Here is a 16,909-nt window from a genome sequence, read left to right as displayed (position 1 = left end):
AATTGATGTCAACTCTTATAATACCATTTTATCAAAATAATTTATAAATTATAGTATTGCCAATCAATACACAACTTAGGTCATGACATAAAATTTCTAATCAATGCCGTGTTGTACACCACGATAAAGCAATCTCAACCCCACTAATCGAAATCAATGAGGGAGGTGGCTAGCTAGCTATATGAGTACTCATCCAATCTTAACCTCAAACTGGCAAGCCAGAAAGGGAGGAACATAGTCTATCTTAACCCCATAAATAAAGGAGGAATACAATGATACTGTCATGCTAAGTGTGAATCAAAAACCAATTTTAAAATCATATTATTCAAATATGTCATGCAAACACTGAGCAACTTTTATTTCAAATTTCCATTTACAAAATAGGCAACACAACATTTCTCAAAGCTATAATAAGCATAAATTGTTCTAAAATATATTCAAATAAATTTTCTAATAGCAAACTAAAAGTGAAAAATTATTGTACACAAACCTCGTAAATTAGCTTTTCCTTACTTCACTCCCGTCAATTTCCTTTCTCGGGAGGCCTTTTCTCCACTGAAACACAAAATTAAGGTGTTTTTATATTTATCCAAATTATATCTAACCATAATTCTAGTAATTGCATTTTACATTTTAAAGTTACTTTTAAGGTCTTATAAGTAAAGCTCTTTATATTCTTGGTTAAGGAGGTTACTATTCATTTAACTAATTAGGTAAAATGTTGACTTTCTCATACTTAATAGGTATACTAGTTTTAATTGCACCCACATACCACATTTTGGGTTACAATTATATTGGCATTGACTGCCAATTGAAATTCCAAACTCCCTAAGTAAAATTCAAAAATTTCAGTTTTGGATCACTTGATCTACTGTTCCATTGGACCTTCTACAGTAGAAATTTGATCAACTTTTCTTCATCAAAATTATTCCTTATTATCCTAACTTTAATTCCCTTTTTGAATCATTTCATTTTAACTTTTTTAGCTTAAGTTATGCTTCTTTTTCTAAGGCTGGCCGGATTGGTCAAAAATCCAGAAATCCTGGACAATTAGTGTTCTGGCAGATTTAGAGACCTAAGTTTGGTTGGCAATTTGACTTGGTTATGGTCAGAATTTGGGTTTGTGTTCTTCATAAAAGTTGTTGTGCTATGTCTAAGCTTTCTATGGTATAAAAATCAGGTCATTTGGACATTTCTATACCAAGTTAGGACTAATTGAACAAGTACTGTTCATATAGTCAATTCTGTACAGTGGCAGGGCACCTAATCCAGATTCAACCCAATTTTTCACCAACTTGTAGTCAGTTTTAGGGAAAGGTTTCTACATGAAAATTGTTGCTTTGGGTCTTAATTTTCATCTCCAATTGGTCTCATACCAATTGGAGCAACAAAATTTCAATTATGGCCATATAAGTGGACCATGGTCAGGCTGTCCAGAATTGGACATTACCATTCACAACTCAATTCCAATTTCAATCATTCCATCACACTCCAAATCACACCAATTGACCAATTTTAGCCTTAATTAGGTCAATTGGCATCATTTCACCAAACCCCCAAATTTTCTCCAAATTTTCAATTGTCAAGAACCCTAATTCACCAATTAGCACAATCCATGAAATCAAAGTGTGTAAAACACATTTACATACTCAATCAAGCTTAAATACACATTTAATTCCAACAAATTCCATCAAACCATATGCATACTCAAGCTGGCCGAAACTCCTAAGGTTCCATAACATGACATTTTTGTTTCATTTTCAACAATTTCCAACTTAATTAAAGTGCCTAATCATAATTATAAAGAGAGAAATGGAAAGTTACTACTAACCTCTTTGGTAGGATTCCCAAAGCTTCACTTCTTCAAATTTCTTCTTTCTTTTTGCTCAAATCTTCTTACCAAAGCTCAAACACAAGTTTTAATTAAGGGATTTAGGGAATTCATGGCAAGAATTAGGGTTTAGAAAAGCTTACAAGTGAGTTTTAATGGAGGTGATGAAAGAGATGAGAGAGAGAAGTGAGAGAGAGGGGCGGCCACAAGGTGGAAGAAGGTAAAAATAATTTATTTTTTTAATTGTCTTTTTATGTTACATTTATCCCCAAAATTTCAAATTTTAAAAATTAAAATTTATTGTATCATGCATGTGTCATCCATGATGTCATATTCTTTTTTCTTTTTGAATTTTCATTTCTTTTTCTTTCCATTCACCTCTTCAATTTTAATCTAGTTTTCAATATTTTAATTTTTTATATTTTATTAGACATTTAGGCCAAAAGTCACATCTAAGGGTGAATTGACCATTTTGCCCCTTACCGGTCTGATCCGTTTCTCCAATAGCATTTAATTGCTTTTGGAACCATGGTTCAATTATTTGAATTAGTTCTTAATTCTTTTCTGTGGTTTTCACATTACCGTTAGCTTCGCAATAATTCTAGGCCTGAGGTGCCATAAGGTCCACTCAAAAATAGGACAGTGACTGAGCTCGCAGTCACCTCCCGGTTCGATTACCCATCGCTGTGGCCTCAGTTCATTTAACCCATTATGCTTTATTTTCTTTATTTCCATTTTACCTTCATATAATTGCTATTAATTTTTATTCAAGGCTTTTCTGGGTGACACAAATATAGTTCTAGACATCCTGATTGTCCGGACAGACACTAATCACCGGAACAGTAGAATGTATAGACTGCTTAGTACAGGGATGTTACATAAACTCAACTTTAAAATTTAGGTGTTAAGGTTAAAGGAGCTAATCAGTTATAAAAAAATTCCAAAATTTATAAATATGCAAGCGACATAGAATAAAACGCAAGAAAATTTTTAATTAACATCAAGTAAAAATTTTATTCCAAATTAAGAGAGATTTTGGAAGGATTTTTTTTTCCCCTGAATGTATAGTTTATCTTTAGCAATGATTAAGGGTCCACTACTGGATCAAACTTTGGCATTTCATCTCTTTTCATTATGAACAAAGTTTTTTTGGATTATTTTTTCTTTTTAACATTTTCAGCAGAAGAGAAGCGAGCACCTTTGCCTTTTGGTACTAAAAAGAGGGATGAGCTTGGAAACCTGCATTGACTTGGGACAACATATTGAATTGATTTGAAGTGTTAATTGAATTGTGGTCAACTCCATTAGTAGCTAGAGCATTGGCTGCCCATATTGATTTGAACCCATTTATCAACAAACAACATGATACTAACTTCCCTTTTTGGCCTCCATTTTGGAAGCAATTTTTAGAATCAAAGAATCCTATATGGAAAGATCACCATTTGTGTCATCTCATCCCACTTTAACGCCTCTTGTGTTACACCACTAAAGCTGCCTGCATTTCCCATTTGCTCCAAAGCACAAGAAATTATTCCAATGTGTTTCTTGCCATTTTGATTTGACTCCATATTCCTACTTTTCCTTTTTGTTTTAGTTGTCTAATTATATTATTGTAAATTTTGTGCTTCAAAATGTTATAATACTAACACAAATTTAAGCACGCATATAATCATAGTATAAAGAAAAAAAAAATTATATGATTTAACTGTAAGGTCTACATTTATAGACAAGACACAAAATAAAAATTATTATATAAAAAGAGTAAGCAGAACACTCAAATTCTAATTTTAGTGTGTTTCCTGAATTTTTCACAATATTACTACAATAGACCAAAAATATAATATTTATATCTATTGATTCGTATTTTTTGTTATCAACACAGAAATCACAAAAAAATTCATTCAATTTGCAATACAAAACTTTTTGAGTCCGATCACAATTTTAATCCACGAAAAATGTTTAAAAAATTCTACCCACATAAATAACATAAAATTTACTCTAAATCAAAATAGACCATTAATTTCAATTTCCTTTTGGGCTTTTTTTAGCAACATGCACCTTAATACTATATTTGTTGTGCACAATCATTCATTTGATATGATTTTGCTTACAATTTTGAATAATGATATGATAACAATTAACTAGCTCCATATTCTCATTTTGTTTCTTGTTTTGACCATAACGTTTGTTGCTACTTTCATTAATATTATTGTTCAAACATAAATTGATTTAACCTTAGAACCCATCATGGTCCATCATTTATAAAAATTTTATTTAATTTTAAAAATTATTCAGTTGAAATATATCACATAAGGAAAATTTAAAAATAAAAATCTAAATTACTTGAGCATTACATACCATAATTTTTTTAAATAAAAAAATGAATTTTAAGAGTTTTAAAAAAAAATTAAATTATTATCTTACTCAAAATACAATGAAATGAAAAAAAAAATAATATTTTAATAATAAATAAATAAATAAGAAATTTAGATGGTTTGGATTTAGTAGCCCATCCTATTTAAGCCCAACAGTAGAACGCTATATCAGAAAAGAGGAGACATAATCTAGCTGATTGTCTGACGTGGCAATAGATAATTTCCTCTTTTTCTTACTTTCCCATGATCTTAGCCCTTTAAACTGCCCGCTTAAAACAAATCAGGCACAGACATACCTGCGACGCCATTCGCCGGTCGCCGGAGCTCCGGTTGCCGATAAATTCTCCGGTGTGGATCTTCGACTCTCTTAGTACTTTCAGTTGATCTTTTTCTTTAATGTTGGCTCAGTATAATTTCATGCTCTGTTTGTTTACTGAGAAACTGTGAGAAAGGAATGGAAATCGAAAAGGAAACTATCATGTAGTGTAGTATCTTTAACTCTTCCATGTTCGAGTGATTGAATTAAATGACTAGGAAATGTTTGATTTTAGTTTACACAGCTACACATACATAATATTGTCTCATCAGTTTTTTTTTTTTTTTTTAATCTGCATATGATTTTCTTGGTATTATTGATTTTATTTAAAGTTACAATTAGTATTAATAAAAAGTACTAATTTGTATCATGTTTGAGTTTTGAGAACTTATATGAAACTGGCAATAGCATGATGATATGGTGATCAATTTAAAAAGGAATTTGGGTAAGATGTGATAACTTTTTGATGATTAATTGTACACGAAAGTACAATTTAGAGTTGGTTCTTTGATAATCTAGTTCACGGATGATTTCAATTGCACTCTTGCTATTAAGCAATTTTTTGTTGTGGAATTAAAAAATGTGCTTAACTTGAATGATCTGTGTGAATCTGATTATCCATCATATATTAGAATGGATTTCATGCTGTGTTTGGAGTCTTCAGATTTTCCATTGTAGATGAGCTGACTTCTTGTATTTGGGGTGGCATTTAAAGGAATCAGTTTTCTATACTAAATAATGTTCAGCCTGTTCTTTTTTCTGGAAGCTTGTTCAAACTGACATTAGTTTGGATTCTAAGATATATTATTAATTAGTATTAATCTAGCAACTTGTGTGGTAATAGTATAATTTAGTCTTCAGGAGGTGAACTAAGTCAACCTTATGAGGATAAAATCTTCTTGCGATAGGAATGAAATAATCAGCTTTTTGAACTACATAAGATGAATAATTAGCTGGACATATCCTTGTCAGATTATCCCTAGTTCTGATATAGTAGGAAATGCATACGGGGTCTGAAGATGCTTTGGGCTTTTGGTAATCAGTGGAAGTAAATTTCATTGAGGTTTCTTAGCAGCAGGTAAACAATTAAAAGAAGAAGAAGAAGAAGAAGAAGAAATGAGGGTGAGGGATGAGGGAGGGTGTTAAAATTTCTGTTCTCGACTGCTCTTCATTAGAAGCAATAGGAAAACTATCTAGAATATGTAATGAGAAATTTGGCTTTCATAAGACTTGTTCTGCAGAAAGGGTGTGGGGCAAGTGAATTATTTGCTTTAACTGAACAATCATAGATGCATCTATAATGTTAACTCATTTCATGCACTCTTCACATTCAATAGCATAGATGCTGGTGTATAGGTAAATCATTTCTTGCAGTCATCAAAAATTCAAAATCAAAATCCTGTGTTTTGCATTAACTGAACAATCATAGATACTGCTGTAAAGGGAAAATCATTTTGTTTTGTATGTTGGGCATGTGTTACTCACAATTCACATGAATCCTCCTATCCTCCTAAGAGCTATACTAAGAGAGCCTCCATTTTTAGCAAAGGGCGGTCTGGAAGTTAGGCTTTTTTTTTTTTTTTAATCAGAGATATTGTTGTATAAATTTCATTTTGTTGATTTAGCACATCTTGACTGGTCTTGTCCTTTTTAGCAAAGGGCTACAATATGTCTGCTGCACAGGATGGGATCTTAGGGCGTCCCAAGGCCGAATGGACTCCAAGTCGAGATGCTTATCTGGTTGAACTTTTTATTGATCAACATAATTGTGGAAGAACTGCTTACAATGAATTCAAAAATGAAGTGATTAGATCTGTCACTCATGATTTTAATAAGAAGTTTGGCATGAATTTGGAGGAAAACCAAATTAAAAACCGTTACAATGTTATGAAGAAAGAGTATGGTGTTGTTAAAACCCTGCTTAGCCATACAGGATTTGGCTGGGATGAAACACGGCAAATGGTTGTGGCTGATGATAAAGTTTGGGATAGCTACATTGCGGTAGGTAAATTACTCTTAAGTTATATTTGATGCATTGATAGGAGCTGATATAATGTTATTGCAGATACGAAGTGAAGCAAGGCCTTTTCGGCGAAAGAGCTTTCCCCTGTATAAACAGATGTCCATCATATTTGAAGGTAAATTGTATGTCCTTTATTAGTTGTGTTCGATGTTCTAGCATTTAGTGACATGCCTCGTACAGGAGAAAGAGTTACCGGAAAATTCCTTGTTCCAAGTGGAATACCTGTTGAAACTGAAGAGGGAAACAGCAACACAGAGACAGTGCGATCATCAGAGCCTATTAACCTAGCTACACAGGTAGTTGATGGTACCCTTGATTCTGATTCAATAATCCGCATAAATGACACACAACCAAGGAAGCGGAAATCTGTTGCTGCTTCAGCATCAGGTCGTAAAAGAAGAGCATGCGATAATGTTGGAGAGACTCTAGAGAATGCTTTATATGAGATGTTCTCAGCAGCCACAATGAGAGCTGTGCAAATGAACGCCATGAATGAGAAAGCTGTGTATCAAAAGTGCCTAGAGGATCTGCAGAAATTGGAAGAATTGGATGATACTGAGTTTACAAAGGCTGTTAATGTTCTTAAAGATGATAAGAATGCAATTGCATTCATGACAATCAAAGGGCCTCGACGCTTGATGTGGCTGAGGTCTCTATGGCAAGTCTAGTGACCTTAATTATACAAATCAACCTGTTTGCTAATCATAGGATCTTAGCATAGATATATATGCATTAGTGTTGTATTATCCGAGCAATGTGGTATAGATTGTGAGCTCTCCAGTTGAAACTTCAATTGAAACCAACAAGAAAAATGGGTTGCATTTCCCATGTTTGTACCATGTCAATTCTGTCATGTATTGAAGCTCATTAGCTAGAGAAAGTTTGTCTTGAATCAAAAAAATGAGTCCAGGAACATGGACAATGATGAGAGTTTCAATTTTTGATGGGAAGAAATGGAAATTTTATTTTTCAAAGCTAATATGAAAGATATAAGATAATGGCCTAAAACAGTTACGGGTCAAACAGCCAAGACTGCAAAAACCAAGAAAATATTGGCACAATTAAGAAATATCCAAACAGGGAAACTCCTTCTTGACAAGGAAAGTAGAGTTCTTTATTCACTCCCAAACTTCTTATTCAATTCAATTCATCTTTCTCATTTTCTTCAATAATGGATACTCTCTTCTCTCTCTCTCTGCCGCCTTTCTTACTCTCCTCTCGCTTTCTTCTCTCTTAGGTATTTCAATTACTCATCACTCACTCAACTACGCATTATAAATACCATCCAATTTCTTTCAAATTGATTATTTCTCTTCTTCTTCTTCATTTCTATTATAGTTTTCTTCTCTCTCAGGTATTTCAATTACTCATCACTCACTCAACTACGCATTATAAATACCATCCAATTTCTTTCAAATTGATTATTTCTCTTCTTCTTCTTCTTCATTTCAATTCTAGCAGATGTTGAACCAGCTTCTTTTAAGCTCATCAACAAGTGCTTCTAGACGGTTTGGCCTGGCTTGCTATCCGGCGCCGGCGCCGCACTGCTTCCCACAACAGGCTTTCCTCTTAAGAGCGGCAAATAAAAAACTATAACCATACCCAGATCGTGGTCGGGTCGGATATAGGGTCGGACTCTTTGTGCCCAAGAATCCTCGGGTAAATTTTCCTGTGGAACTGGGGATTGTGGATTTGGGAAGCTAGAATGTGGCGGAGCGGAGCTATTCCTCCCGCCACTTTAGTAGCGTTCACGCTAAACGGTGCCGGTGGCTTGGATTTTTATGACATCAGCTTAGTAGACGGTTACAACCTTCCCATGCTAGTGATCCCCAAGAAAATCACAGAAGGCCCCTGCTGCGCTACGGGGTGCTTGATAGACCTCAACGGCGCGTGCCCAAAGGAGTTGAAATTTGCAACGCGTGAGAATGGGCAGGTTGGAGTAGCTTGTTGGAGCGCGTGTGAGGCATTTGGGGAACCGCAATTTTGTTGTAGTGAGGCCTATTCTACACTTGACACGTGTCCTCCGTCCGTTTATTCAAAGTTTTTTAAGCATGGTTGCCCACGAGCGTATTAGCTACACGTACGATGATAAGATCAGCACGTACACGTGTGCCAACACAGACTATGTTATCATATTTTGCCTTCCACCATATTCCAGGTAAAATTACTAATTAACCTCAAGAGCTGCATCTCTTTAATGACTAATTAATGTAATAGTTGTGAAATTATAAGGTAAATCTTATATTAGATGCACAAAAACAAAAAAATTTTGAAAATCTCTTTTTTTTTTTTGTTGGTTAATTTGTCTCATAGTCAAATTCAAGACTTCATAGCTTGAAAATTATTCCAATATCATGGAGTTAAAACACATTGGCGAAAATCATTAGGTTTTAGTTCAACTAGAGGAGTCATTATGTAGGGACGTTCTTCAATCATTTTATATCTGAGAGAGTTTTTTTCAAACTTGATTCTCATTACCCTGCATTACCAGATTGTTAATGTTATTATTCTTTTTATTGTTGTCCATATAGATTGCAGAACTAATTAATCTTGACAAGGAGAACACTGCAACTTCCAATTTAGTGATATTTACCTGTCCTAGCTTGTTACAGGTTGCAATTCAGTGATCTTTGACATGTCCCATGTCCTAGACATTGGCAATAAGTCAGAGGTCACATAATTTTGAAGGTGCAACCAACTCATTAAATCAAAAGTTTAAAACAGTTGAATGGTTGTGTAACTATTGGAGTCCACTTTAAGAAGACTTGGCTTACCTTCAAATCGTTATTCACTGTAATTGCTAAGCACATTTGACTGCTATGAATACCATTATAAATACTTGCTTCTGGCATCTCCATATTAAAAAGTGGACAATGTCATTTGTACATATGTTATCGTTTTCATAGAATACCATCAAACAACTTCTTGTGGCTTTATCTTGGAGTTAATTAAGCAGGCAGCTTTCTTTTCCTTTATATCCTTGAATTTCATCTGAAAATCATTCACCAGCTTTGTTGTGCCTATATGCATAGGAGCATATGGTTGATGCATTACTGGACTGAACAATATTAAGTCAGGTTATTGCTTTTTGACATTGTAAAGTGGTACTTGAGTCTATATATATACTTTCCATGGAAATTGCAGCCAGATATTGCTGGGAACACAAAAGGATGGGGCACAGCTTCCGCTGGTGAATAACACTATGATGTATATATCAAGCAAACATGCAAGCAGTGCATCATCCTCAGGTGTGGTTCCGGTGCAACTTATTACTGGTGCAGCCTCTATTATAGTGGCAGTTTTGCTTTTTCGGCCACTTTTATTACCCTTATAACTAACATTGGCGTGGACAATTCCAGTCAGATAGTAGCGCAAATTCCAGCTGAAGAACCTAGTTATCTTCATCAAGCTGTACCAGCTCTCCGTGTCAATGCATTGTTGATGGCTTAAGAGATCAAATGACTGAAGTGCTACTCAACCAAAATCAAGAGTGTATATTCCTTCCTCTATATTCTTATTAGCTTTTTGTTACTGGGAATACATGTCATATTGATTTTTGGAATATTTAATTTCCATTACCTGTTATACTTCAATTTTAGTACATATATCAGCAGACTGCTAAATGTGAAAGAGAAAAATTACTATTTTTGGCAACAAAAATTTCATGGAACATTGGAAAGGAATTTTGGTAGTTTACTTGTGAGATTAAACCAAATACTGGAATTACTTTTGGTCACCAGCAGTGATTGGTGGTGACTGCATTTCTGGAATAACCTTCGTTTTTTCGCCTTGCATAATTTGAATGGTAAACTTTGCCTATGTTGATGTGATTAGCGGCGATTGCATTGTTTTTCATTATTTTAGTTTTGGTTGAGTGTGCTCTAATTGAAATTGAAATTAAAAATTGTAATTTTATAATTTTAATAACTATTTCAGTACCAATGAGATAAAGTTCATGCATGGAATGCTTTCTGCTCTTCGGTGATACAACAATAATCTTTTTAATCTTTTCTAATGTTTTAGGATAAATTATTATTTAATTCTTGTAATTTATCATAATTAATGACTAGGTCACCTATGATTTGAATACTTAAGAATAGAAAATGATATTGCGAAAATTATTCAATAAGTAAGAAAAAAAAATATTGTAGAAATATATGAATCTCATTAAATAACATTTTCCCAATATGTCTTTCAGTCATCTTCTCAATTAGAGGATCAACGGTTCATGCTAAGTCGGAGAAGGCAACAAATGTTATAGTAAATACACAAAAATAAATAAGGGGATCAGATAATATGGCCAAATCTTATTTTTATCTAACCGTACTTAAATTTAGTGATAACTTTGATTACTTTTTTTTTTAATCTCTTGATATTGAGAATCTCACATTAAAAAAAATATGAAATAAAAGGGTAATATTTAAGTAGTTAAATTGTATAAATTAAAATAAATTAAATTATAGTTTACTTTACACTCTCTTTAAATTGAATTGCACAAATTAAAATAATTTAAATTATAATTTATTTTACATTCTCTTCGAATTTAATACTTAATTATTTAGCAATAGTTAAATAATTATTTGAATAAATATTTAATGATTCTTTTAGAATAAATTATTTACAAAAAAAAATTCTTACATGCATGAATTCTATTTTTTTTTTAATAGACTCAATCTAACTTGCAACTAGAATCCTTGGAGACTCAAATATGCATAGATAATTGGACCAAGGAAAAACGTAAGCAACAAAAGAACACCCTCAAGTCTACTTACAATAATTTCATAAGTCTATAAGTCAAGGCACCACATGTACCAATATGGATTAAAGTAACTTGGGGATTATCTTAAAAAGTAAGAAAACCGTGTGGGCTTTAATTTCTCTACTCTAATAGCATATGTAAACATCTTAATTATCAACTATTAAGATTATGCTAAATATTATTATTATTTTTTATTTTTTCAATTTTTTCACTTCACAATTACAAAAATCTTTTTTTATAAATTTTGTCATTATATATCTTTTTTTCTTTCATTTTGATAAAGGTTTTATTTTTTTTACAGCATCAATTCTTTTTTTTTTTTTAATTTTATTTTCAAATTTTTTATTTTTTATTTTTCGTAATCAATTTATTTGAAATAAAATATTTTTCTCCATCAATTATTTATTAGACACATCCATTTAATTTTTACAATAAATTTTTAATTCGTCTTTCTTTATAAAAAAAAAGGACCAGGTTTGTTCAAAATCGAATTGGACCAAGCTGATCCTAATCCCCAGTGCTACATTGAGACTAGAATCAAAATCTTTTTGACACTAAACTAAAGGGTAAATTTCACTGATGGTCACTCAACTTTTAGGGTATTTGCAGTAAGGTCAGTAAACCTCGATTTTTTACTTAAAAGTCATTAAACTTCAATTTCTTTAACAATGAAATTACTTTGCCTGATTTTCGTCAATAGCTCTGGTAATGTGATGACATGACTAATTAATGTGGCATTTTTATTCATAAAAAAAGATTCTCTATCCTCCACGTAAGATATATTTGACTAGAGGAATTTCTCTCTCATAATCATGAGGCCCATAACTTTGTTTCTCAAAGCTATGACCCATTATTTCTTTTCAAAACTTTGAAGGTCTTTCATCTCCTTTTTTTTTTTTTGATATCTATCATTTTCCTTTAGCTCTCTGTTTGCAAATTCGAATATTGTTAAAAACCAAAATTGTTCTTGTTATTAGAAGATTAGGTCTAAATAAAAACGTATATAGCGGTGTGTGCAAAAGGTTAGTGTTGTTTTTTTATTTTTGACTTAGATTCGCTGTCTCTCCTTTATGCATAATGTTAATGTGAGCATTGTGGGGCCACTATAGGAGGCAACGAGTGGTGTTATTATTCTCAACTTTTGGGGAAAAGGACGTTGGTAGACCCATATGGCAGATTCACAAACAGGTACCCCGTGTGTATTGAATTCATTTTTTATAGTTAGTGTTCATAATACAATAATGGAAAATAGTATTTTATTGGTGTAAATTAATGTGTTTAACTGTGTATGTAAGAGGAATAATAAATTAGGGTTTTTAGAAAGTAAAGTGTTTCAATTTCTAGAATTAGGGTTTTACAAATTTATTTGAAGAAAAATATTGATTTTGTATGTTATTGTGCATAATTTTGTAACTGGGTATTATTTTGTGAATATGGCAGGGTCTGAAAACCCTAAATATTTTACATTGGTTTTACATATCAAGGAAACTAAGGGTGAATAGGGGTATTATGATGGGGTAAGTTGGTTAGTGCATTATTGTCAACTGGATGAGATGAGTTTGGTTAGAATAGATAAATTATGCCAGGGTATCAATGTAGAACGGTGATAAGGTATTTTTGGAGAGTTCCAAGGCTTCATTGTAGAGATCGATTGAGGCCATTAGCTAGTGACAATGATGTTCTAAGAATGTGCCAACATGCAGAATTGGAGGGGGGAAGTAGATGTTTATGTAGAGCATCTAACTATGGATGAATTAAGAAGAGAATTTAGGAGAGAAAGTGAGGACATGCAACCAAAGAGTAAAAGGGTTATACTTGAGGAGATTGATGCGGATTTAGGAAATGCAATTCCAGAGAATAATTCAGCAACTCATCATTTAAATGACTAACAGTTTGAGCATGGGGAGGGAAGTGGGATTGCAAGAAGAAATTTAATTGATAATGGTGAGTTTGGTGTACTAAATTTGGATGAGATTGAGTTAGGTGATTATGGAGTGGATGATGCATCTCCAAGTGAGGTTGATATAGGAAATAATGGTGCAGATGTAAGGGCTAATGAGGTTGCATCTGACAGACTGAATGAGGCAAAAGGTGAAAATGTAGTTGCCCATGGTATTAATCAAGGTGAAGAATGGAATGAAACTGGTAGTGATGAAATGATAAGTCAAATTAGATTGGATGATTTTGAAAAATTTATAATGGCAGTTGAAAATTTTGATGACTTTTTAAATTCAATGGTTCAAGAAAATTTTCATGCTGAAACTGTGGTTGAAGATCAACTTAATGATGATGTTATTGTTGAAGGTGGTAGGGAAGAAGAGGTCAATGATAAGCATTTTGACGTTAGGGAGGAAGAAAAAAATGACAGTGTGCACAAAGAAGAAAGGGCCAAAGGAGATTTAGTGGATATTAAGTATGATATGGAGTATGGAGATGAGGATGTGCAACAAGTTTTGCATGAATTATAGAAAGACATTAATGAAGTACAAGAAGACAGTGGAATAATGAAAGGGAGGCCTATAAGCAGTCAACAAAATGTGAGGTCAGGTGGTATGAATGCTTCAATGAGGTTTGAACATAATGAAACAGATTTTGAATATGCCGATTCTAATGAGTTATTTAGTTACTCAGATTCAGATGGAGAGGGAAATGTGAGGTATCTTGAGTTTGATTTTGCAAATTATATGAGAGATCCAACTTTTAAAAGTGGGATGAAGTTTGCCAATAGTTATGAGTTTAAAGAAGCTTGTAAGGCATATGGCATTAAGCATAGATATCAAATTTATTTTCCTACCAATGATCAAAAAATAATTCAAGCTTGTTGTTTTAAGAATGTGGTTGGAAGATATGGGCTAGTAGGCTGAATCCAAGCAAAGGACCCCAGTGATGTTACAATGCAAATTAAAACTGGTCACTTTGAACACAGTTGTGGAAAAGAGTTTTCCAATTTCCATGTAACTATATAATGGTTAGCTTCCCATTACCTTGAAACATTTAGGCATGATCCCATTTGGAGTTTAAATGGTATAATTGCTAAGTAAATGCTGATTTCAGCTTTAATTAACCCTGCTAAAGCATGGAGAGCAAGGGAGTTTGCTTTAAAGACAATTAATAGTGATGAGGCAAAGCAGTACAATAGGTTACATGATTACAAATTGGAGCTTTTGAGAACTAACCCTAGAAGCACAGTTACATTTAAAGAAGAAAAGGGCAAATTTGAAGGAATTTATATTTGTTTGGTTGCTCTTAAAAAGGCTTTTAAGGATGGTTGCATACCTCTTATTTGTGTTGATGGATGCTGGTTGAAAGGGAATTATGGTGGCCAATTACTGACAACAGTTGGGATTGATCCCAATGACTGCATTTTTGCTATAGCATATGCGATGGTACTCATTGAGAACAAAGACAATTGGCAGTGGTTTCTGGAGTAGTTAAAAGAAGACTTGGAGATATACAACAATCATCAATGGACCTTCATGTCTGATAGACAAAAGGTACTGATTTTTTTAATTAATATATAGGAATATGTGTATGATTAAATCATGTACTTGTACCTTTTTAATGGTGTATATATATATATATATATATATATTTCATACTTTGAATAGGGGCTTGTAGCAGTAATTGCTAAAATGTTTTCAAATTCAGAACATAGATTGTGTGTTAGAAATATGTACACCAATTTTAGAGGTAGTTTTAAGGGTAAATAATTGAAGGGTATGTTATGAAATGTTGCTAGATCCCCTTATTAGCAAAAATTGGATTATCAGTTAGACAAAATTGAGGAGAAAAACCCTAATGCAAAGGAGTAGTTGAGACAAAGACCTTGTGAGCATTGGACTAGGGCTTGTTTTACCACTGTCCCTATGTGTGATATGCCAACCAACAACTTGTGTGAATGTTTCAATAGATATATTTTGGATACTAGGGATAAAGCAATCATAACTATGATAGAGATGATAAGGACAAAGTTGATGAGTAGACTTTTTAAGAAAAGGAAGATGATGGAGATAGTTAATGGTGCAATTTATCCTAAAATAAAAAATAAAAAAAAAGAATGAGATGAAAGAGCTTTCTATTATGTTTACCCCATAGTTTTCAGGGGGTCTTGAGGTTTAAGTATTTGGGGCAGGATGTCAATTTATTGTTAACATGGTTAGAAGAACATGCACTTGTAGGAGGTGGGATTTGAATGGCATTCCATGTGTTGTATTTTTTTAGTAACAATCAATCACCTGAGAGTTATGTGAATGAATGATATTCAATAAGAACTTATTTAAGGGTATATGGGCATGTCATTAATCCTATCAATGGCCATGAATTATGGCCAAAAACCTCTTTAAACAACATCATCATTCCCAATAGCCCAATTCAGAAAAAGAGAGGTAGAAAACAAAAAGTTAGGAGGAAAGAACCTGAAGAATTAGAGAGGGCAGTAGTTGCAGGGAGGCTGAGTAAGAAAGGAAGAGTATCCATAAGGTGCAAAATATATGGAGTCATAGGTCACAATAAGAGGTTTCATGGCCCAAATCCCACTGATGCATCTCCAAGGAATCCTCTTTCTGGTGCAGCTCTAATTAATTTAAAAAAGCAACAAAGAAAAAAGGGAAAAACTACTAGAAATACCTCAGCTAAAGTGAGTGTAAGATTTAATCCACGTTTATAAGTAAAGCCATTTCATTTTATTTCACACACACACACACACGCATTTGTATATATATATATATTCAAATATATATTTTTTTATTTACATCTGCCACTAAAATGACCTCATCATCCCATTTAAACCCTACATATACAGTCCAATGGATGATGGATGTAAAAGCAAAATTTTACATTGGTCATTTTATCTTTATAATGCAAACAATTTTTTAGTATTAATTACTTTCATTTACTTGAAATAGGGTTCAAGTCAAATACCTCCTAGACCAACAAGACTCATAAGTTTTTACCCTAAATATATCGGTAGTGTTTCAATATTTGTTTTATCATTTTTCTTTAAGGTTAAATGACTATACTTACACTCACTATATTCTTTATAATCACAACAAAGCAATGTCACAAGTTGCAGTAGGCAGTCCATAATTCCATCAGGGATTCAAAGTAAGAAACATGTTATTGGAAAGAGCAAAGCCAACATTAGATCAACTGTTGCAACAAAGAAGAATAAGAAGAAAGCAAACCAGCAAGGAAAGAAGAGTTGGAAATGAATATTTTTGATGACAAATATTTATACTTTTGATATTTTGATAATCTGTTGACTTTGTATAAATGACTTGGGTGATTTGGCTTGTAATGTTGATAAGTTATAGATGGGATGGTTAGTTTGGACAGTAGATAAGATGTTTTATTATTAGGGTGGGATCATTTTGGTTCTTTTTGGTTTAAGGTCAATTGTTTGTTATTGGATGATGCTTCAAATGTGAAACAAGATGAAACATATTTTGTTTCAACTCAGAAGCATTATGTAAACAGCTTATATGTTGTCAAAGTCAATGGAAATGTTTTTTTTTCTTTTGAATTCTTTATTATTGTACTATAATTTTATATCTTGTTTAAAGGCTATTTATTTGTTCTATTAAAGATCAATTCTCAAATCATTACT

The 16,909-nt window shown here is 32.8% G+C and overlaps 1 protein-coding gene and 1 pseudogene across 1 annotated transcript; both read left to right on the top strand.

The window, feature by feature from the left end:
* Nucleotides 1–4,403: 4,403 nt before the first annotated feature.
* Nucleotides 4,404–7,384, top strand: LOC110673482 (uncharacterized protein At2g29880). The gene is made up of 4 exons (XM_021836633.2): nucleotides 4,404–4,554; nucleotides 6,177–6,523; nucleotides 6,588–6,660; nucleotides 6,726–7,384. The coding sequence occupies exons 2-4, from the start codon at nucleotides 6,191–6,193 to the stop codon at nucleotides 7,211–7,213; spliced, it is 894 nt and encodes a 297-aa protein (XP_021692325.1). The 5' UTR covers nucleotides 4,404–4,554; nucleotides 6,177–6,190; the 3' UTR covers nucleotides 7,214–7,384.
* Nucleotides 7,385–7,990: 606 nt separating this feature from the next.
* Nucleotides 7,991–10,318, top strand: LOC110673483 (thaumatin-like protein 1b; annotated as a pseudogene).
* Nucleotides 10,319–16,909: the final 6,591 nt, after the last annotated feature.

Source organism: Hevea brasiliensis, unplaced genomic scaffold, assembly GCF_030052815.1.
Source record: "Hevea brasiliensis isolate MT/VB/25A 57/8 unplaced genomic scaffold, ASM3005281v1 Scaf1, whole genome shotgun sequence".
Taxonomy (NCBI): Eukaryota; Viridiplantae; Streptophyta; class Magnoliopsida; order Malpighiales; family Euphorbiaceae; genus Hevea; species Hevea brasiliensis.
Note: the sequence above shows the minus strand (reverse complement) of the source record. Positions and strands in the feature narration are given on the sequence as shown.

Excerpts from the sequence above, each read along its gene's own strand:
- LOC110673482 (XM_021836633.2), top strand. The coding sequence starts at position 6,191 with ATGTCTGCTGCACAGGATGGGATCTTAGGGCGTCCCAAGGCCGAATGG. Across the intron at positions 6,524-6,587 it reads TTTGGGATAGCTACATTGCG|ATACGAAGTGAAGCAAGGCC; the intron begins GTAGGTAAATTA and ends ATGTTATTGCAG. Across the intron at positions 6,661-6,725 it reads GATGTCCATCATATTTGAAG|GAGAAAGAGTTACCGGAAAA; the intron begins GTAAATTGTATG and ends TGCCTCGTACAG.